This window comes from Alosa pseudoharengus, unplaced genomic scaffold, assembly GCF_046254945.1.
Source record: "Alosa pseudoharengus isolate Yale_2024_CS ecotype anadromous, Long Island Sound unplaced genomic scaffold, YU_APseudo_1.1 YU_APseudo_1.1_scf_4, whole genome shotgun sequence".
Taxonomy (NCBI): domain Eukaryota; kingdom Metazoa; phylum Chordata; class Actinopteri; order Clupeiformes; family Clupeidae; genus Alosa; species Alosa pseudoharengus.
The window spans coordinates 31,557,444-31,581,534 of NW_027468774.1; the positions used below are offsets into that span (position 1 = coordinate 31,557,444).

Below are 24,091 nucleotides of genomic sequence, written 5' to 3' on the forward strand. Positions count from 1 at the left end.
TCCTGACGGTACATGTGCGAACTCCTACTGTGTGTAGAAGTGTTGTCATTTTTCCTTGCGGTCCTTATTTCTGCCTTTCCATTCATTGCAGTTATAGCCTACCTTCTAGCTTGACAGTCGTGATTGTCTATGTAATGTGAGTTTTATTATTATGAATTGGTTTACACTGATACTTGTTGCTGTAAACGTGAATTTGAAAATAAAAGTCGGTATTCAACAGCCAGTTTTTTTTGTCTTCATTTGTTAAACAAACGTGAACCAACTCCAGATGACATCTTCATAGTTAGCCTACTCTGAAGGCAGTTGGGGTAAGCTTGTAGTTTCACTATCGGCCACTATTTAGACCAGACCATGGTTTGTTAATGGAAGAGACACACCACACTGTTAATACAATATAATTCACTTTAATTTTGAGATACACAAATGTTGCCATCCCGTCTTTGCCAATTATTCATAAACATGTTTTAGCCTCTGCATAAAGAAAAAGTTAAATATTTGTGTCTTCTCCCTATACAATCAGGACAGCTACAGCCTGAACATCAAACACAGTAAAGAATCAAACGAGGTATTTACAAAATATACTCTTTTTTTGTACAAACTATTACATGCTAAAGGATATACCAGACGCACCCATCCCCATTCACCACGTTGGATATTCAAAGTATGAAAATAACCCACACAATACAATATTGGCTTTTCAACGCTAAGTCAAACCCTATTGTACATCAAACCTGCCAAGTGGGATTTAAGATTCCCAGCCAGCAGGGACAGAAAAGCGTAATTGATTATAATGACAAACTTGGGATAGGGGCACATAAACGGCATGGTAGTCGGAGGCTTTTACAAACACCATCCGGACTGACAATCAGACGTCCTTCAGGATTTTTGCTGTCTGCTGTTCCAGACAATCCACCGGGCTAAGGATCCACGAGCATCACCCGGATTCTCTCAATCCAGAGACAGATAAATGGGCATAACGGGACTGATCGGTGCAGATATGAGCGTTCTGCAAGAGGGGGGGGGGGGGGGAGAACTTAACAGGAAGTAACGGTCCACTATTGAATATGATACATTCGTTTGTATTAACGTGAACGAGCCACAGATAACTATCCAATGATATGAAACTAAAACTAAGGAGTTGAGCACGACGCTTTGGGGGAGTGATTGCAAGCGTTACATACGAACTTGGCACATACAATCAGGCGCGCTACAGCCCGTCATATTCGGCCAGAGGGACAGGCCGAGAGCAGGATTAGACAACGGCGAGGGGAAGGGTTTTGTCTCACCTGGGGCCAACAGAAGACTACAGACAATCCATTCAATGTCTTTCTAAACGTCTAAAGGGAATAGTGGGCATCTACATCAATGGTGACAAACACACACTTTATGTCACCAAGAGACATTCTATACCCAAAAGTGATTCCTTGAGACATGTTTTAATTGTCTAAGGTGGGGATTTTTAGATAGTGAGCAATGCAGAGTCATAAGACATACCAATAGAAGGGCTTGGTGTTTACTTGTACACATTTCAGCAGAGGAAATCTGCCCAATGCTGAATATTCTGTGTGTAATAACCGATCTAAGTACATTTTCTATGATTACTTTGTTTTGGACAACTAGCGTCTACTAGATGCCAAAAATCTAAACGTCATGGAACCAGTAATGTATGTTTGCAAGGACTTTTGGGTTCCTGGAAATAATTATCAATTGAGAGTGAGGGGAGGTGAGGTGAGAGGCCTGAATTAAGAGTTCCAAAGCGCAAAAGAGATGAGATCCATCATGAAGAGTTACAAGAAAATGGAAAAGAACCTTCATATACTGACACCGGACTGGCTTTGAAGATAAACTCAGTGGCATATCCTGTCACATACCGGTAACCGGTAGAGTGGGCAATATGAAAAAAAAGAGCTTCATGAAATTGAGTGAAAAGATGCGCAACACCAAGTGTTCTCTGAAAACACAAGTGCTTCTGGTGCCTTAATTTATTCATCATTTATTTATTCATTCATTTGTTTTCCCTTTAGCATACGTCCTGTCTACAGCCTAGAGTCAGGATGAGCAGAATGGAGTTAAATGACAGAGGGGAATGTGAGAGAGGGTCTAGACCCAAAGTGCTCTAGCGATAAGTGTGAGCAGGGGTTGGGTAAGGAGGGGTGGGAAGAGTGGGAGACGGGATGTTGCGCTTCATAAGTGTCTTCTTGTGTCACTTCACTTTACACTGGTTGAGGAAGGAACAGAAGACAAGAGCCATTCTCAGCCACAAAGAGTGCTTCAGCCAATCAGGACACATTCTGCAAGATCCGCCCCATCCGCCATGGTTAAAGCCATCTATCTAATCTGTCTTTTTTGTACTTTTTTTTTGTCTAAACATACTTCCAGTGACCACAAAAGGAAAAGTAAAAAGCAAAACAAAATATTTTTTAACAGATCTCTAACATTTTCGCATATAATCATTCACTAAAAACTGTGAATTTTTTTTGGACTGATGTTTGAATATCAAACAACAGGACTTTTCATTCGTCGTTGTGGTTGCTGAGCGTGAGCGTCTCTGGTAAGGGGGGTGAGGGTGGTTCAGCGATGGCTGGTTTTGGGTGTGCAGGTGGGGGTTCTGTGTCTGCTGCTGCTGCTCCCGCCACTCTCGTCGGGGAGTGGGGAGGGCGGTCCGGTGTCCGATTCCGAGCGGGTCTTGCTGCCCGAGATGCGTCGTATGGTGCGGTACTGCCGCTCCTCGGCAGGGCCCTCCTGAGACTCGTCGGTCTCTCGCGGCAGGTCCAACTGCAGCGGAAAGTTCCGGCGCTCCCATGGCTGCACGGGTGGCAAGATCTGCAGGGGGCAAAGATAGGGGGCACAGATGGCAGAAGTGTATGGAGTAAATCAGGGCAATGGGTAGTTGAAATAAAGCAAACCTTTCAAGAGTCCAAGAGTGTGTTTGTGAGAAAGTGAACCGTCTTGGATGTTGAGCGGTGTGTGCCAGAGTCCTGCACTGGTCCAATTTTTTAAATCCGCACCCACCCGTACCCGTCATGTTTAAAACCGCATCCGACCCGTTTTCCGACACCAGAGCTAGTTAAAATCCGTACCCGACCCGACCCGCATTAAATAAAACTGACACCCGACCCGTACCCGAGTTAAACAGACACGTTTAAGGAACTAATTACACAACCATTAACATTGCAGATCCAACTTCAGCTGAAGTTGACAGGCATATCCTACATGATGTATTGTGGTAGCCTGGCTACTTTTCAACACCCGAGTGATAACATTTTACCACTTTTCAAGCAGATGCGTCTACAAGGCTATCGCCACGCAAATGCCTAATTTAGAATTCAAACACGGCCTTGCACACACAACTTATTAACAGCAGTAGTAGGCTAGCCTACATTAAATGAAGGAATGATTCAGTCATAACCTACACCGGATTATGCATTAGCCTGTGAAACTTTATGGAAATAGGCATAAGACGTGTGACACTATCCCGTTTATTTGAGTGCAAGATTGAATGGGGAAAATGTGCCTATACCTTTTCCCACGCATAGGAGAAATCTCGCTCGCTTGCAGGGATGTCAATAGATCTCACAATCTAGGCAATATTGGGAATTAAACGAGCATGCTTTCTCCACCATGACAACATGTCAAAAGAGTCATCTTTAGGCGTTTTTTTATCAATGTGCAGCCACTTTTGTTCTGAAAGACTGCAGGCAGATCCCGCGCATGTGATTTTTAAAAGTGAAATAGCCTATAGGCGCCTGTTTTGGGAAGGCACGTACGAAACGTGCATTTCAAATGCTTTTATCAACTTGAATTGCAGGCATATTATTTAGGATGTGTTACTGTAGAAAATATTGTTACATATGCACGTGATGTTTATGAAAGGCCAATTCCGACCCGTGTCACCCCCGTGTCCGACCCGACCCGCACCCGCATCCGACACAGTAGAATATTTTTCACCCGTTTCATCAAAATGTGCGGGTCACCCGTCGGGTACCCGAACCCGTGCAGGACTCTGGTGTGTGCCTGTGTGTGTGTATGTATGTGGACATGTGGAAGTGAGTATATGCACATTTGTGTACGTGCATGTTAATCAGAGTGTGTTTGCTTGCATACATGACTATGTATCTTGAGTGTGTGTGTGCCTACCATCTCTTCGTCGGGCGTGGAACAGCGCGTGTCATCGCTGGAGAGCAGGCGGTGTGAGTGCGCGTGCAGGTGTGTGTGCGGCAGCAGCATGTCGGGGCTGGGCGGGCTGCTGGGGGAGGGGGCGCCGCTCGAGTCCTGCAGCAGATGGAAGTGCGCCGTGTCGGGGGACGAGGGCTGCGGGGTGGAAGGGTGGGTTCCCCCCAGCAGGGGAGTGGTGCGCCCGTCTGATGACCTGTACGAGCTGATAGACAAATGGACAGACAGAAAGGGAGGAAGGAAATGTTCAGAGTGTTTTCACCAAACCTGAAAACTTCACAACTGAGGTCTATAATGTGAAGTTGGAGCACCCCTGTCTGGGCTATGTTTTAATAAAGTGCCAATACGTGCAGGGCTGTACAGTGCGAAATCTATGTTACAATGTGCTAATCTTAGTTTCAGGGTTAAGACCATTAAAAGTGCACTATAATATGTGTACGAGGCAATATTGTCAAGGTGCCTATTTGTGTTGTTGTAGGTTAGGTTGCCCTCATTATAAGTGTGTATGTGTGACCGAGGTTGTGTTTACCCACCGGCTTCCCCTGCGCATGGCGATGGCGGTGGCAGTCCAACTCCAGCGGGAGCGCTCCTGGTCTTCACATGGCTGGTGCAGCTGACCGAACGCCGTGTCAGTGAGATCCTCCACCTGAGAGGAAACAGAGGATTGAGACAAACAGAGGGTTAGGACAACGACACAACGGGGCGAGGGCAGAGGATGGTAGAGAGTGTGACCAAAAGCAATAAAAAAATAAAAATAATAATTATAAAAGAAAGACACAAAACAAATCAGAGAAGGTGGAGGGTAGAAACTGGTGTGTGAAGGTAGGCCTGGGTCACCCTAAAGCATCACATGACCAATGAGTGGAACAGCAGAAGAGGGTTCAGCTCAGCCGTGACATTTTGTGTCATGTATGATACACGAGGAGTCACAGATGGCATGCACACGGACACTGCTGAGTGGAACACGAGTCCGGACTTGACTGATAATGACCCAGTACTGATCTGCCTGGGTGTTCATGGGCCTGTAGCAATGATCATGCTAATGACCCATTGAGTGACCGTTTTCTGAGTGCCACAGTATTCTGCTTGTCTTACGAGACACATGTTTTAGGCCTACCTCCACAGTGTCATCCTCAGCTGATATGGGCTTGGCACAGACATCCACCTCCCTCCAGCTGGAAACACACAAGAGTGTTAGAAAAATAAAATAATAAAAAGTGTTCGTGCCTGTTGGCGTGTTCAGCACTCATATCTATATGTGCCTCTGTTAAGTTCATGATTGTGTCTGCAGTGCTGACCTGGGTGTGAGGATTTCTTTGTACTGCAGCTTCTCCACTCTGGTGGTGGCCGCTACAGACATGGGAATGACGATGTTGTTGATGTCAAAGGAGCTCTCTCCTCTCCTCCTGCGAATGGGGGTCTAAACAAAGCAGACATTGGTTACCCTCACATACACACACACACACCTACAGCACACAGGCACTCTTGACATATTCTCTGTTGCACACAATGGCCTTTCCCCTACTCATTAGAACACACGTCAGAAACTCCAATCATACACATGCATAGAGACCACATTCCTGTACTTGAAGAACACAAAGGTACACTCACATATTTCAGCATAGTCACATACATTTATGCTTACACACACACACGCGCACGCACACGCACGCACGCACGCACGCGCGCACACACACGCGCGGACATAGGGTCATACCGGGGTGCTGGTGGCGCTCTGTCCAGTGAGAGAGAGGGGTGTGGAGGTCTCGGAGGAGGTGGAGATCTGCCTCAGGAGGGGGCTGTGGGTGGGGGTCTGCAACCCCGACAGAGATGGACACGGGCTCCCCACATCCGTATATAGCTTTGGGGTGTCTGGGGAAACAGATTGGTGATTACTGTACTGAATGGCTGAAAAACCTGTCAGAGACAAAGGCAGAGAAAAATGTATAAAAACACAGATGAGAACCAGAAAGAGAAAAGCAATGCAGAGGGAAAGAGAGAAACAGACTAGTAGAGGAGAAGCTAAAGCGTACTACATACTCGCCGCACCCGACCGGTAACGCGACAATGTGATGTCAAAGTTGCGTCATTTTCTCTGTCGCACGAGAAATTTCAGCCTCCCACAGGCAGGTTGTGCACAGGAGATTCTTTTTCAGATGTGCGCGACAAGCAGGATGAGCTTGAAGCAAAGATCAGGGAGCATGCGTGCCTCTATACAGACATCAACCACATTCAGGCATTTTATATAGCCTAGCCCACATCTTAAATAAACATGTTTGAATAGTCAGTTTGAGAATAGAGGGGAATTAACCTGGCTAGGTTACCAGCGAGAGTTCGTGATTTTTAAATAGTCTGCTGGATAAGTTAATGAAGCTACCAGAGAGAGGGAATTAAGATGAAAGACCTAGGACCCAGGGACATGCGAATAATACAGCAAAAGGTAACAAAGATATTTATTTTCAACCAAAGGATATCTAAGACCTGAAAAAAATCTCTTTCCACCTCAGGAAATTACACAAACTCATTTCTCAGCACCAGCCAGCTAGCTTACTTGCTAAAATTTCCCTCGGGATGAATAAAGTATCTATCTATCCATCTATCTATCTAGCTGCACACACCTTGGAAACTAGATGGTAATGATGGTAGTTGTGAATAGCAGCAACCGAAGTCTGAAGTATCATCACAGAGGGTAGTTTTTACTGCCATTGAGGCCAATAGAATTCAGGAGAATATTGCAACTAGTGTCGCGACCACCACCCGCGAGTATAAATGGTTACGGCGCTCCCGTGACGTCACATTGTCGCGCTTCCGGTCGGGAGTGGCGAGTATGTAGGACGCTTAAGGAGAGTGGGGAGAGGGGAGAAGCAAGGAGAGCAGAGGTGGTGTACTCACTCTCCATCCTGTCCAGAGAGTGCTCGCGGGGCCTCTTGCGACTGTACGTCTTGTCATAGGCACCGTGGGACACTGTGGGTCCCCTGTCTCCGCGGTGATGGCGTCCCTCAAGCTTGGAGGCACTCAGGAGGCTGTTGAACTGCTGGCGATGGAGCTTCTCACTGCGCATCTTATGATGGGACAGGCCTGAGGAATGGGGGCAGGTGGGCAGAGGAGACCAAACTGAGCTCAGCATGAAACACAAAGGCTGAGAGAAAAAGCTCTCTACTTAGTTCATGTGACTAAGAACCCGTGTGTTCTCATGTCAGTTCCTAATTGTGAAGGTGCACTGTTGGCTCATGGGACTTCAACCACTTATAGTATGTGAGCGTGCTCAACTTTAATAACAGGTGAGCCACTACTGCAGTGCTGGCTTGAGCCTTAATAAGGGGTGAGAGGGAGGCTGTACTTACGGACAGTGGATGAGAGCGAGTTGGACAGCTTGTGTTTGTCTTTGGAGCAGGATGACGAGGAGGCGGGATCAGAGGGCCGGGAGCCGAGGGAGAGCTTGTGTTTGAGTGACAGCTTCTTGATGGGCTTGATCTTCTCCAGCGGTCGGCTCTGCCAATGAGATTTCAGCAGACGCTGCATGTGCAGACTCATCATGACATCTGATGGGAGGAAGGGAGAGAGAGAGAGAAAGAGAGGATGTGTGTGGGGGTGTAAGGGAGGGAGGAGAGAAAGAAAGAGGGAGGAGAAAAAAGGAAAGAAGAGAGGGATAGAGAGTAAGGAGAAATGAGGGATAAAGTTTTATTAAGAGGTGAATGGCCAATTATTACTGTTTTCTAAACTAGTGACAGATTTTTGTTTAAAAAAAAAAAAAGGATTTTTACAATGGCACCTGGTTCACTAGCTCTTTTCCATTTACAGACACTGATAACCTTATACAACACCTCCGAGGCATCAGTTAACATGTACCAGCCATCAATAACCAGCACCATCTGTCTCTCCTCACTGCTGCTCTCTCATGTCACCAAAGAGCCCTCTCTGCCTTCATACTGGATTGGTTTACATGGCGCTGGGGTTGCGCTGCAGTTCCCTCTCACCGCCACCAGGTGGCACAAATACTGCTCAACAGACCCCCTGTGGTGTTCAGCTCTCTCTTCCTCCCTCCCTCCCTCCCTCCCTGCTTTCATTCTGGTGCTCTATGCTTCCTGCCATCCTGATGGTGAGCGTCTCTGTGGCCCATTGTTGAGTCCCGGCACTGACAGACCCACTGTGGGGTGTGGTGAGGAGGAAAACAGAACAGTCAGTGGGACTGTGGGAGGTTTTCTTTGTGCGTGTTTGAGAGAGAGAGAGAGAGAGAGAGAGAGAGAGAGAGAGAGAGAGAGAGAGGGCAACAAAACAGAGGGGGCAAATAAAAGAACATATAAAGACCACAGACAGTGTGTCATGTGTTGGTCTTCGAACGGCGTCCTTACAGAACAGGACACCGCCACCTTGGTAATTATATATCCGACTATATGTCTGAGTGTTGTGTCCGACAAACAACTGCACGTGGCTGATTGCAGACATCCAAGTGCGTGCTAATTACAATGTGAGGGTGTGGGCATCAGCAGGGGCGGCCAACAGGGGCCGCGTGTGTTCCTGTAAACACTGACCCTCCTGACCCCACGTCACATGATCCTGCTCTTGTTCTCCCATCCAAACAGGAACATCACAACTCCTGTGACTCATTAGGTTGTGCTGTGACATACATACACACTGAAGGGTGGGATGTTGCACTAAGAGCTCTCTGTATGAATCAGAATCTCATGGTTTTCACTTGTACGGGCCACAGAAGGCCCATCTGAGGGCCAGTGCCTGCTCACGCCATCTACACTAGTTAGGACTTGGATTGCTCATTCAGAGGGTCCATTCTTACATAACAGTCACACACTATAAAGGGCACATTCCTCTGAGGCACCACTGTGTGTTTGCAGCCTGCTAAGTGCCTACTATGAAGTGCACATGAAAAAGGTGATGTGCCTGATAGGTGCGTGGGTGATTTGGGCTTCAGAAGATTCATGTTTGGGCTTTAACAGGTGTCTATAAATGTCTCTTGGAGATGTGAAGTTTTCCACATACATGTGGGTCTATCCGATCAAAAAGGGTGAGTGAGAGACAGGGTGTCTGTCTGTGTGTGTGTGTGTGTGTGTGTGTGTCTCACCGTCTGTGAAGGACAGGATGGGGTGGACGCTGGGGTCGTACTGAGACAGACGCTCCAGTAAGGGCCGATCATAGTGTGGCTCGAGTGGCGGGGTGGAGCGGCCGACACACGTCATACACTGAGGGTTCGCCTCACAGCTGCAGCGACACACACTCACACGCTGGACCTGCACAGGACACGGACACGGACACACACACAGTTAAGACACATCAACACACACACACAGCTAAGGATATCATATGCACAGTTAAAGATATTACACACACACCGCTAAAGAGATCATTTACACACACACACACACAGTTAGACGCATCAACACACACGCACACACACACAGGACTGCAGAGAAAACCATGATGCACACCATCTAAACAAATGTCATATCACTTTTTTACATATCTTTTCACCAATGTGGCTTGCTCTAATGACCCCAATTACAAAAATACTCATGGGAAAAAAATCATAGGTGGGGACCACATATACAGATACAGACACACACACTGACACACAACCCTGTGGTAAAGTGACCCTACACAAAATCATGAGCAGAGACACACTCAAACACTCACACCCAGACTGAAGGAGGAAGAGACAAGACAATACAATCAGAACTCTTTCTAAACTCTTTCACCACATAACAAAGAGCACTGATGAGGAAGAGTGCAGCCGTCGTTAACGAACACAGCCTCAGAAGGAGAGAGGACACGTTCAAACACCACATCCCTTTAAAGCCTCATCAGATAAGGACCCTCATAGCCACTCTATTTGAATCTACAAAACCACAAAATAAAAATAATACATGGCCATGTTCATGTTAGATGCTCCTCAGTTGATTACATCTGGCACACATTACCACACATTAAAATTCCTGCATTGATTCTACGGTAGCACCCCACCCCCGCCTCTCTCTCTTTCTAGTCCTCATACAGACACCAAATTCTCTCCACCGCTATAGGGAGCAAACTCTCATCTTCACACATTAATTAACACACATTGTGTTCTTCCACACAACACCAAAACACTGTTCATTAACACACTAAAAACACACTCTTCCGGATGTGCACTTCTTGCTCACTCACAAATCACGGACATGCAAATCCACACACACAGAGACGCCCCTCCCCCCGACAGTGCCACAGACCAGTGACCTACATTCACTGACCCCCCCCCCCCCCCCCCCCCATCACTCTTCGTCTGCTCTCATGGCAGACACGCTCATTTCCCATGATGCTCTCTTCTCCCACTCAAAAAAAAACCGAAACGAAATCCTGACCAGACACCGAGCGCAGAGCGAGCCCATCAAAAACAAGAGGCTCAAAGAGGAGGGTTGGGGCGTACGCCGCCTCCAGACTTCTCTCTGTTGCCTCATTTATGAGCCCCAGATCTGGGGCTGCACGTGCTGGCAGCTCCGAGCGAGCGCTGGCAGGCCTACACGCGACCGACTGCTCCAAACGCTCGCCAGTGATGAGAGAGGCTGACGTGGATGAAGCTCCAAGCACGGAGCCAAATGGCCTTTGTGTGATCGTGTCCTTTTCTCTTAAAAGGACCATTTTTTCCCAACGTGTCGAGTCTGCTGCTGCTGTACGAAATTCCATTCAGCTTTGTTCTACACTGAGTATTATCTCCATGCACCTGTCAGGAATCAAGGCTGTAGGAGTGGGAGGTCAACGAGCGAATCAATGAATGAATAACACATTCGCCAAATGCCCACACTCATGATGGCCCTCTTCCTGTGTTCGTAAGTTGCCCATTTCATGATAGAATGGGCCTGTGAGAAGCTGGTCATGGCAAAAGTCCCAGTTCCCTCTGCTCTGCAAGATGCAGTCTGTAGGCTGTCCAACAAAGAACCCAAACAGTTCACTGCCTGAGGTGGAGGAGCAGAATATTTGCTATTTTACATCGTGGGAGTCAGAAAGACGGCCACACAGCATGGAATCCTGGGAAGTGTAGTATTTATTTGGTCATTCACCAAGAAGGTGGAGTGGTGATCATTTAGCAGTGTTCATCTTCCTCATGACATCAGATATGTATCACTAAAGAACTACAAGTCACTCACTTCATCTCAGCTCGCAGATTTAATGAATTCACTGCTAACTATGGATGAGCAGACTGCTTTTACCTGCTTAAGACCGCTTTACCCCGAGACAGAGGGGTATTTGGAAACACTGTTCACAGTGTGAGCTGGAAGAGCAGGCTTGCTGTAATAGGTCCCAGGGCTGTGAAAAGAGCTAAGGCCCAGCAGGACCGTGACACAGAGCCGCTTCAGGTTACTGCAGCTGATCCCAGAACAGCTGGGAGTGGACGTCAGGCACAGCGGGAGCGGAGTGAGAAGACACTTGAGCTGAGCTCCGATCAGCGGGCTGGGCACTTGGCCCAGTACTGGTCCCGCTCCGATCCACTCATGTTTGTTAATGAGCGCGCAGGGTGACTCAGTGATGAAACATGCACAATATTATGAGCCCTGAACCGAAGCCCAGAAACCCTCCTGGAGCCAAACCCAAAACCAGAGAGGCTGGGAGGACAACTATCCACGCAGGATGTACATTATCAGCTCATCTGAATTCAAATGCTTTTCAGGTTTGAATATGGTAATGAAATATTTTGGGTTTGCATTTTTGCAATGTCTGGTCTGACAAAACGAGCACGCGCACACACACACACACACACACTAGCTGTTATCTGCCACCACTAAACTTTCCTGTAAATATTTTTATATGTCCACACAACATACATTACCAATATCCATGCTGCCAGCTCAGCCCTCATTGTACCTCCACAAAAGTCTGTGGGTACACATACAAAGCAGCACAAACATAAAACCCACCTACCTACACACAGACACACACAGACACACACAGACACACACAGACACACACAGACACACACACACACCTTGCGGTTGAGGTTGGTGAGTGTGCTTGGTCTGACAAGTCGTCGTCTCTTGCAGCTGATGAGGGGTCGTGTGCGAGCAGCCACACATGTGTGGTCAGGGGGGGAGGGGGCCGCACACGACACGCTCCCCCACTGCGGCTGCTGCTGATATTGCTCCTCTGAGTCGCCCGTCTCTGAAGAAGCAGGCCTCAAACTAGAGAGAGAGAGAGAAACAGAGAGAATACTGAAATAGTTAGTAATAGTAATAAGAGAGAGAATACACTGACGGTCACTGGAAATGGGATCTGCCATTTCTCAAAATTATTGTTTCAAAAAGTATTGTTTCAAAATCACTGTTCTGATCAATATAAAGTCTGAACAATTCAAAGCTATGGGGTATAAACACAGAGAGCCAAGTGAGAAAGAATTAGTGAGAATAAGTGTCTGTGTGTGTGTAGACGAGTTCTTACTTGTTGATGACCCCATTGACCTGCTTCCCTGAAGGATACGCCTTCCTCAAGCCTGGGTCTGTGGAACTCTCCGGGACGTCAGAGCCAAAGTCCTGCGGGGAGAGCAAACGAGCCAATCACATGGGGGTTGTCGTGGAAACCCCTGATGGGCTTGCTGCACTGGGTGACACCACTGCATGGAGGGGGGGAATGGGCAGTCTGTTGCATTCCTCTGAAGTTGGGCCTGGCAGAGGATGTTCAACTGCACTTGGCACGACAGAACAAAGACCACCAGTGTTTTTGGAACTCCCCCTCCACACACACACACACACTCTCACCCTGCACCCCACCCTTTCTATGAACCAGTCGCCGAAACTCCAGGCAAAAACTCCCAGCAACACTCTCCACAACCCAGAGGGCAGTGGGGCGCTGGAGGAGCCAACATTTTTTTAAAATAGGCAAGTTGCCACGGTACAATCTTCGAGTTCTGGGTGAGGGTTAAGGGAGGAACTACTGGGAAAACTACCTTTGTGGACGCATCTATGTGACTGGACTAAGTTCTCCCACATACAAACTCAGTCCCCTTACTCACTCATATACATGTTAACTCCTTAACTCCTTTCACCCTCTTTCATCCATTAGACTCCCAGCCTGTGGTTCTCACTCTTTCACACACTGTTTTCACTTTAGCCCAGCTTTACATGGTTTAATACTCTCCCTTTCCCTCACACACATCTACACAGAAAATACTCAGCCTCTCTCTCTCTCACACACACACACACACACAACACCAGTGGTCCTTGTTGAAGGAAACATTACTTGTATTCCAATGAGAACAAAAGCGTCACCATGAAAACAGCTAATGGTGAGAAACAACAATCTCAGTCACTCAGCGGTATCTTTTCAAACTCGCACTGGAGAAAGTAATCGGGGCCAACAGTGACGTACAGGACCAATCAATTCAAATTCTGGCCATTCTAATTCTAGATGGTTCTTCTTGAACATGGTGGTGATAAGCAGGCTGATGTCACACAGAGGGCTAATAGCCTTCAGGAAACCAGTTAAAAGCTTCACCACCACCTTGACCATCACCATCATTATCACGGTAAAGTACCTCACAACTTGTAAAGCTACCTCACAACTTAGTGGATGAGGTGTTACCCTCTCACAACACAGTTGATTAGCCGGTGCATTTGGCCATACACATACCTGATGTGTTAATGTACATAATGTACATATATAACTACATAAGTCATTTGTAGCTAATGGGTTCATGTAAAATACCTCTTGTAATAATCAATAATGGAATGTTTTAGCAGTGCTTTTATAAAGTATACAATACCTGAGACACTTGGCAAGAGACTGGCTCCTCCTTCACCTCACACACTTCCTCCAATGAGGGCTCTCCAGGGGCGGTATCTCCCAACACAACAGGGCCCTGCGGGAGGAACAGGGAGAGGACTCGCTGTCAGTGAGGCAGAGAGAGAGGAGGAGCTGTGAGGACGCGCAGGAGGAAGGTGAGAAGAAGGAGAGGGGCAAGAGAGGGAGGCGAGAAGGAACAGATAGAGAGGAGGAAGAGAAGATAAAGAAGAGAGAACAGGAGGCAGAGAGGAGAGCAAAAAGGAGAGAGGAAAAATGGGGAGGAAAGGAGAAGAGGGCAAGAAGACTAAGGAGTGGGCAAGAAAGGTGTCGGAGGAAAACAACCAGGGGATATGACTGACAAGTAGTGGGAGGGAGGAGGGACAAGAGAGTTAAAAAATGAGGGAGTGCAGAGAGAATGTGTGAGAGAGATAATGAACATACAGCTGTGTGTGTGTGTGTGTGAGTGACCGTTGGAGGATGTCAGCTGACACTGAAGTCATGTGATGGCGTGTTGTATTTCACAGGCTTAAATTAAGAGCTGCACAGGGGACTGGCACAATCATATTCCCACTCCCATTTGCAGTGAAGGTGAGACATCTCACTTCCAAACGTGTGCACATGAATGTGTGCATGAGAGCGCAGATATAAAAGCGTGAACATTGTTGCCTGCTGGAGCTATGGCTTGCATGCATGTGTGTGTGAGGGGGATGTTGTTACCATGACAACGCTGCAGATGGGTCTGACCTTGCCGAAGTACATCTGACTGAATGTCACCAAGCTAGATGGGATCTGTCTGTAGATTTCTGTCTGGTGGATGTTGTTTGCGTGTGTGTGTGTGCAAAGAATAAGCCTGAAGATGTGCTCTGTGTTGTGATGTGCATTGGAAGTCTGTCTGCTGGCAGATCAGTGTGTGTATTTGTGTGTGTGTGTGTGTGTGTGTGTGTGTGTGTGTGTGTGTGTGTGTGTGTGTGTGTGTGTACTTTACTGGAGCGGATCTGTCTGTAGATGACTGTTGGTGGATGCTGTGTATGTGTGTACCTTGCTGGAGCGGATCTGTCTGTAGATGTCTGTCTGCTGGCGGATGCGGTACTCCAGGTCTGACACATGAGCCTGAAGCCAGTTCCAGTGGCTGATAATGGAGGCCCGGTCCACAGCATAACGCCCCTCTGCACGTCGCCATCTACCAGGAAACACAGACACACAACGCAGACATTAATAACAACACTCAGCATTCAGATCACACAACACTTTCAAACACCACACACACATTACAAAACTCCATGAACATAATAAATCAAGACCCACATAGTGCTCCAACACAACACAATCACACTGCAAATGCATACATACAAATAACATCTGCACACACCAGCATCACTGCCATAAAACGCACACTCAAAAACTATCATAGTCATATCCGATTAAGCGCTCCTGCACCTACACACAATCATTAGATTATCAAAAGACTTCTCACATCATATGAGAGGGTCTGAAGTTGTCATTTACAAGTGAGAGAAAGCACAAGCTAAGTGTACGAATACATTGACGTGCACAGCTCCGGTGCACAAAATTCATAGACTGTATGCCAGATGGCAGGTTGGCTTTCTCAATGGTTATTGCTTTATTAGATTTGGCAGGGTCAGGGCAAAACTCATTTGTGTGTGTGTTTTGAGGGTGTGTGAGCGTGAGAGAAAGAGAGCGAGAGTGGAAGAAGTATGTTTGAGAGAGCAAATTGTACATCGGACACACACACACACGCAGAAGTGCTCTAACGGACCAGCTACCAGGGGCAACAGAACACCAAAACCCCTGGACATGGGGGGTGGGGGGTGGGGTTGGGGTCAGTGACCGGGAGATGGAGAGGGGAGTGAATGTGAATGACGGTCTAAGAGTAGGGTGGGAGGAAGACAACAACTGGACCGCATGGACCGTGAACTCGGCTGAACCAAGCTGCAGCAGCATGACTCAAGATTTCCCTGCATTAGCAGGCAGAGGGGAGAGGAGGGCAGAGAAAGAAGGCAGAAAGGGGGACGACAGTAAAAAAGAAGAGAGAAACAGATTGAGCAAACAAGTGTGAGTGAGAGAGTGTGTGTGAAAGAGAGAGAGAGAGAGAGTGTGTGTGTGTCAGTGAGTAAGTTAGAGCGAGTGCTGTTACATAACCCACTCTCCATTATCCCTGCCCACAGAGATCACTACAGCTTCTCTACTTTACATTCCACACACACACACACACACACACACACAACGCAGTACCACAGCGGATTTCCACAGATTTCACTTACTCACACACACAGCTCAGAATGTCCAACACCCCAAAACCCACTATTCTAATACCCGGCAATGACAAAATTCAACAACTCAACATCTGCAGTACTAATATGCTTCAATACAGGACCCTTCCATAGATTAGAATCAACAAGAGACAAGGCATTACTACTATGCTGTGGCAGAACACTGAAAATCTTCAGATCTATTCCCCAAAACTGTTTGATTTACATTTCCTGAATCAAACTGTATTGGCAACTCTGACAAATGAATGCAACTCCACAAAGGACCCTACATTGATGGGGCAAGAGAGAGAGTGCACAAGATCCCCTGATTGAATACTGGAGGTGGAGGGAGAGAGAGAGAGACAGAGAGAGAGACCCTATTGATACACTACTCTTTTCTCACTTCTCAGTCTCAGAGGTCTATTATCATTTCCTACAATTCTCATGAATTCTCAAACACAGAGCCATCACCAGAACAGTATGGACTGTGTGCAACAGGGAGAAAATCATAATGAATCAGAAAGCCCTCAACTGTAACCCAAAAGAACAGAGAGTGTCAAGTGTGAGGATCTACTAATGCGTTGAGTGAGACTGAGACAAAGCATCCCAGAAGAAGATAATCCTTCAAACCCACAGACTGTTTGTGTGTGTGTGTGTGTGTGTGTGTGTGTTTCTTTGCAGCACATGTCTCATGCCAATTCCCATCTCCGTCCTTACATCTCCCATCCTCACCTCACACACACAGGAACCCACCAAACCCTAAGCCTCTCGTCTTGTACGTCAGCACTTCGGTCTTTCCCTACTGCCTAATCGCACGTGCGTACGCGAACACACACATATATGCATATAGTGTGGCAACCATTGTTACACTGACATACGATTTGTGCATAATAAGCCAACAGTAACAACAGCAAAGTGTGAACTATGTAGGTCTACTAGTTCCTGCTTCACTCAAACACAGAGCAATATCTCCCCACCATTCCTCTTTTCCAATTAAAATGTTTCCACAGGAGTCTGGTGTGGGGGAGGGGCTCAGGCAGAAACAGCTGCACTTCCACAGGAGACCAGTGGAGGCAGAGATGAAAAGCAAGAGAGAAAGATGTGAATGTGAATACAGATGTTAAGTGTGGTTAAGAGGGTGAACGTACGTCTTTCAGTATGCAAAAAATGTGTCGCAGATGTCGGAAATCTTGTTTGTATGTGGGAGTCAGAGGATGAGCGAGACAAAGTGTTTGTGTGTGCGAGTGAGTGAGTCTGTGAGTTTGACTGCAGCACTGGTGTGTGGGAAGTGACTACAGCAGTGCCAAAGAGAACAGCTCCATAAAGAAACAAGCAAGGGAGAGAGAGCGAGAGAGAGAGAGAGAGACAGAGAGTTGAGGAGGGCTGGTGAGGGTTAATGCCCACTGAACGGTATCAGGAATGAGACACATCATCCTTTCAGGAAGAACAAATGGGCTTTCTCTCACTGCTTATTTTGTCTCATGTAACCTGGCAGATGTATTCCCTCTCTCCATCAAGGAGAACATTTAAACCAGTCTCACACATTTTCCAATGTCCATGCATGTTATCTAAGTAGGATGGCTAACACTGTGGTTAGTGCTCAAGCAACACAGAGAAAATGTTTGAACATTTCCTCAAATATTTATTTCCTTGCAACTATAGGCAGAGAAGGGACCAACCAGAAAGTCTGACCCAGTGAGTCCATCACCACTTGTTCCTCTTCATGACCTTACAGCAAAATAGCATTGCAGTTTTAAAGGACCAACATCCATAAGCTGTTAGGCTTTATGGTCCTCCTCATTAGGAACAATTAAAGAAAAGTATCATAGGTGATAAAACACACACAGTGATAGCTGCCTCTTGGTGTGTCCATTCTGCTCTCCAGTCCTACACAACCATTTATGTATAATATAAGAACAAGGAAACATACAAACATCCGGGTGAAGAACATTTAGCAGCAGAGTTTATGGGGAGATGGCAGGAAATGGTCTGGCTCCTATGTCTGCCTCCCTCAGAGGATTACATGAATATTATCTTAACATTGGAGCCATCTCTGATCTATTTTAAAGAGACAGAGCATACTAGTAGACAAATACAAATGCACACAAATACAGAGAAACAGAGACAGACAGAGACACACACACACCACCACGCAAAAAGAGGAATATAAATAGACAGGAAATTAGTCTGTTGCAATTCATAACATGGGTGGAGAAGAGACATGTAATGAAAGATGTGTGGGCAGATGCTACGTAACAGTGCAAAAATGGAAGCCCATAAGAGGCCCCCAGACTGCAAACATCCACACTAGAGCACATTAGCACAGAACTAAGCCCTCCTCCAGTAGCTGTCAAACGGACACATAACGGCCCGGGAAGAGGAGCTAGGTGACATGGGGGGGGGGGGGCAGAGAAAGGGAGGAGAGGAAGGGAGACATGGAGAAAGAAAGAGGGAGGCATGAGAGTGAAGAGAAGGGAAAAAAAGAGATAGGCCTGGTGTGTGTGTGTGAGGGCGGGAGATAGAGCAATGAGTGTGCTCTCTGAATGGGCGGAGTCTGGAGAACAAAGGGGCTGATGTGCAGCCCTCGCCCTCTGCTGTACAACCACCCACCCCCCCCCCCCCCCCCCATCAGTCACATGACCAGATTCTCTGAACCAGCGAGCAAGAGAGAAGCCAAGCACTGGGGAAAAATGGAGGGAAGGGAGGATCTGAGTGAGTGGTTTTAAGAGAGGTGCCTTTGCATCAGGACACACACACACACACACACACACACACAGCCCAGAAGGGGCCTATGTTTTACTGTAAATGTATTCTCTTTCTGCACTACTAATGTGAGTCATGAATAAAGCAATAAAAATGCTGCCTGGCGTTTTTTCTTTCTTTTCTGTTGCCGCTTATGGAGTTCTGAGCTTCTGAGGGCCAACTACAAAATCACTTCATTCTAATGGAAATCACAGAGCGACCATATCGACAACACGCTGACTAATGCTCCCTTCTTTGCATACACAAACACATAGCGAATGTACAAGTATTCTTGCTAATCCCAAGGGTGAAAACAGAGGTAAAGACACATAAAATCAGTTTTAGATGGCCACCTAAAGCAGGGTCTTCACTTTAAGTTTAATGCAAAGTTGTCCTCCCTACTCATTGATGCAAGACACACACCACAGTTTTTTTTTTTTTTTTAATCCAATAGGCAAGAATTTGAACTTCAACTTGTTTCACATTACAAGTACTATCCGATCAAATGGCCAAGGTCAGACCTTTCTGCCCAGATGTGAACAGGGTCATTCATTCTCACATGAAACAGCACGTTTCGGTATACCTATAAAGCTTTGTGAGAAGTAGGCTAAGGAAGTCACAGCACTCAGTGAAGATTTCCAGCATTATGACTAAAATAGATCAGGTAGGCATAGTTTAAGGTAGCTCACCCCTCTCTTCACTATTTCCACAGAAACTCCATACAAAGTTTTTTTGTTTGGGGGACAGGCTGCCCCCACTTTGTTTGTTTCCAGTTTTTGGAGCCTGGGCTGCCTACAGAGACCGTTTTTTTTACAGTGTACTCACAGAATGGACAACTAGCAGATCATGAGGAGATGATTGCTAAATATGTGACAAAAAATGTATGGGCTTCAAATCACGTACGATCACTGACTGTACCTTTAAGTCTCATACCAGTTAACCTAGCTATGCTTGCTACCTTCAAGAGTTATGTAAAAGTTGGCTGTTGCTAGGGTGTGTTAATAGGCCTATAACTAATTAGCTGCTGAGTGACAATATCAGCTTACCAATAAAAGATGGCTTTGGGTTTAAAGTGATCAGAACCACCTGAAGATGATGTAACAGTCATTAAAGGGAAACTGCATTTTTAAACCTGGGCCCAATTTCCACAGCTTTTTTGTCCCAATTTTTACTCTTACGTAAACCTATGTGATCAAGCATCTGTGTTAAAACAAACCAATTGTTTTCACCACTGAGATGCTTATAATGTTACTGTAAGTGTCTGACAACATATAAACAATCCCTGCAGAGATACAGCTGTGTCTGATTTCCTCATTAATTGTAAATAAACTGCAGAAAGGGGCTTTTTCTAAAGCTAATTTCCGACGCCAAAACAGCATATTGACATCAAAACAACGGCTTTCATTAACAAGTGGAAAGGACTTAACACACACATACAGTGTGACATAGAAGCATGGCACGCCCCATTCCCCCTCACCTCCTGTCATATCTGTACTTGAGAGCACAGCCAGTTGTGCTTTAACTGAAAGTTTCTATTCACCAGACAAAAAAAACAAAAACAAAACAAAACAAAAAAAAAACACCCTCCAACCTCCTATACCACCGTATAGCCACACACACACAGTATGACATTCAAGTGGCCCCTGTTCTCCTCCCCCATGCAAGCAATGAGCTGTAATGGTGCAGGGAACGATAAGGAGAAGGGGTAAATAACTGCCACTATTGTGTGTGTGTGTGTGTGTGTGTGTGTGTGTGTGTGAGTGTGTGTGTGTGTGTGTGTGTGTGTGTGTGTTCTGGAAAAGTTATAGCCCTCGTACCTGTTTGAAGACACACAAACATGTGCACACACACACACAAACACACACGGATATCACAAGCATGCACAAAACCAGAGGAGGATAACATAAAACTCAGTGACAAAATAAGTACATTGTATGCAATACAACCACATGATAAACACACATCAGTAAAAAACAACTCATGATAAAAAGAATTATGTTTACCATCAAGCTTTTCACAAGATGACTGCTAGGCAAACACATCACTATTCAAACCCATACCTCAAGTAGACAAACACAGAGAGTCAAAAACAAAAGCATCACACAACCACTCTCAGGGAAGTTCAAATCAAACACACTGAGGTTAAAAGGTCAAACACCCATTGTTCATTGGCCCATAGCTGTTCCCAATATCTGACACCACTAACTATCATACAACGCACAAGATGAGTAACCATTTTGAATAATAACCACTTCCCTTACATCGACATACTAACAATGGAGATTTCCATGTAATGCCTCACTGTTGTCAGGAGACGTTGGAGATACAGTGTCTTAGTATTGAACGGTAACTGGATAAACACGAGGAGGAGGCAGAATTAACAGGGACTGTGAGGCCAAGTGATGAGTACTCCATTTTAATTTCTGCTCTGTTGCGTAATATAAAAGCATGTTTTATACATAAGATAGGCCCTTAGTGTGTAAACACCCAATAACACTCACGGTTTCCAATTTGAAACCTTGGACATGCAGAAAGGAGTCAAGCAGCCATCGTTCTGAATTCCGGAATTCTGAGGCAGTGAGGAATGCTCCGAGAGAACATCTAATCCTCAGGATTCTGGAATCTCACCCGTGAAACTTCCAGGAAAAAAAAAAAGTTGACCACAGGCTTTTTATCCCACGGAATCGGTCATTGCCGCTGTTGCTTGTATTTCAGGAGAAAATATGGGCCTTGGAAAGAACAGGTAGCATGGACTGACCTGCCCCAGACATAACATGCTACACGCACACCACACCTTTACTTTTCTCAGCTTTGTGTGTGTGTGTGTGTGTGCGCGCCTTTCCCTCTGTGGCCTCTTCAGCTGGAAAGAATCTTCTGTTTTCTTTTTTCCCCCACACCCTTTCTTTATTTAAAGAGAAAATGTTGTTAGCTACAATTAAACATGTGGGTGCCTCCTCCTCACCACACCAGGAGAGCCAGAACTTCATTAAAGCTTCACAAACACTGAATGAGACAAACACACAGTGACCAATGCTCTGCCGTCACAATGCCTCTCCAACACACATTCTTATGAAGAGTGGTTTAAAACCAACACAGGAAAATTCCCAGTAGCCTAACAAAGTAGCCCCACACTTGAATGTTGTGGCTTGGAAAAACTGAATGCCTTCTGGTTGGTATGTATGCACATAGTATGTATGTATGTATGTATGATTCCTAGTATGAATGTAGACCTATGCTGCATGACCTCTCATGCTGCTTTTTTACATGAATGGAATCACTGAATGCAACTAAGAAGAGGAGGGGCTTAGGCCTTGGTGCTTCAGTGAGGGAAACAGATGGAATTTCATTGCATAGAGATAAAGTGTGTGTGTGTGTGTGTGTGTGTGTGTGTGTGTGTGTGTGTGTGTGTGTGTGTGTGTGTGTGTGTGTAAATAAAAAAGCAACGCTTTGGAAATGCCAATGTAACAACTCATAACCAATGTCACAACCTACATCAAAACTGAAATGGAGAAAATTAGGAAAAGACAGGGAGTGAAAGAGCATGTGAGGTTATGCAATGAGTGTGTGTGTGTGTGTGTGTTGCAGAGTAAACCAGCTCCAGATGTGAGTAAGCGAGTGAGCGAAAACGGAGGACGAACGAGAGGACATGGAGAGCAGTGGAGGCTGGAGTAAACATTGTGTGTCCGATTGCAGACAGGCTGGGAATACAACGAGTGGCCGTGGCAGCAGAACCACATACCTCACCCCCTACAGCCAGCTGTGGATCAGCAGAGAGGGAAAGAGAATGGAGGGGGGGCACTTGAATTACTGAAGCCATCTCAACAACACAAAAAAAAACACACACACACACACAAAAGCGATGGGGGAAAAAAAAAAAAACAGTCTAGAACCAACAGTCAACAGGCTAACCGTCTCAGCCTTATTACACCTGTCGATCAAATGCATTCAGGACACGTCATTTCTCCCGTCCCCTTCAGTCCGGAGGTACTAGATATGAATCCCTTTGCCTCCTCTGCTGAAAATTAATCCACACTGTACATCTGATGGCTCAGATTCAAGAGATCAGTGCCAGATCAGCTCCACTGTCACCTAACTGGGTAGCTGAACTGAACATTTCATTGGAAACAGCATGGGCTATCAATCATGATTAAGGTACCCAAAGGAGAGGCAGCCTTGAATGGACAGTGACCCACACACATATCACATACAGTTGAAACCAGAAGTGTACATAGCCTGTACATACAAATGCTAAAGTTGACTAAAAAGAGGACTAAAAAAAAATCATCTTTTGGAAATTGATCTTAATGCCTTGATTAAACAAAGGAGAAAAATCAAACATTTAAGCACACCAATTTTCTTTGTAAAAGAATAATGTATCGTAAATAAATAAATGTTCTTCCTTAAAATACAGGGGCTCATAAGCATGCATGCATACATGCATGCATACATGCATACATACATACATACATACATACATACATCTCACGATTGGCATGTGGTACTTTACATAAGATCATCTCTCAATGCAAATCAAACCAGCTATTAGGCTAACTGAAATAAAACCATGCCAATCTCTAGGTATGGTGAAGGGAATGTGATGTGGGGCTATTTTAATTCCAAAGGCCAAGGGAACGTTATCAGGATGCATAGTATCCTGGATCCATAAAATCACAGACAGCTGTGACTTCAGTGTTGATGGAAGGCTGACATATGATAGGGTCATTAAGCATAAACTGTGAATACCACGAAAGTAGGTACACAAAAAACTCACATTAATCATTACATAATAAATATTTCGTAATGTATTGTATAAGAGCCTTTCATTAGGCAACTAGATAGTTAGGCCTATCCATTTTGTCCCACCTTGATCAGAACTTTTCAATATGCTAAATGATGAAAATGTTAACATGATGTAAATGTTCAAATTGAGCATCAGTCAATGTATACGTTATTCGTTTTTGAAATCCTCATATATCGAAATCGGAATCAAAATTCCATATCGGTACGGCTCTACTCTATGGTAACATAAGTTATGTCTCATCCAATTCAGGCCAAGAGGCAAGCTAAACGACTTGCTTAGATGATGGCGCAATGCTGTTTTTGGTCAAATGTTTTGTTCCCAGCTGCCTGGTCCATGGCCAAAA

At 45.8% G+C, this 24,091-nt stretch overlaps 1 protein-coding gene across 3 annotated transcripts in view; it reads right to left on the reverse strand.

Moving 5' to 3' along the window:
• Positions 1-388: 388 nt before the first annotated feature.
• Positions 389-24,091, reverse strand: part of kansl1b (KAT8 regulatory NSL complex subunit 1b) — a 70,837-nt gene continuing 47,134 nt past the window's right edge. For all 3 annotated transcript variants that reach the window (XM_076265895.1, XM_076265894.1, XM_076265896.1), the window contains exons 3-15: positions 14,974-15,115; positions 13,916-14,011; positions 12,595-12,686; positions 12,146-12,338; positions 9,254-9,419; positions 7,518-7,715; positions 7,066-7,251; positions 5,891-6,045; positions 5,472-5,593; positions 5,291-5,348; positions 4,707-4,819; positions 4,138-4,378; positions 389-2,823 (exon numbers count right to left, since the gene is read on the reverse strand). In XM_076265895.1, coding sequence (XP_076122010.1) covers positions 2,572-2,823; positions 4,138-4,378; positions 4,707-4,819; positions 5,291-5,348; positions 5,472-5,593; positions 5,891-6,045; positions 7,066-7,251; positions 7,518-7,715; positions 9,254-9,419; positions 12,146-12,338; positions 12,595-12,686; positions 13,916-14,011; positions 14,974-15,115 — 2,014 coding nt within the window. In that variant the 3' untranslated portion in view covers positions 389-2,571. The remainder of the gene's footprint in view (positions 2,824-4,137; positions 4,379-4,706; positions 4,820-5,290; positions 5,349-5,471; positions 5,594-5,890; positions 6,046-7,065; positions 7,252-7,517; positions 7,716-9,253; positions 9,420-12,145; positions 12,339-12,594; positions 12,687-13,915; positions 14,012-14,973; positions 15,116-24,091) is intronic.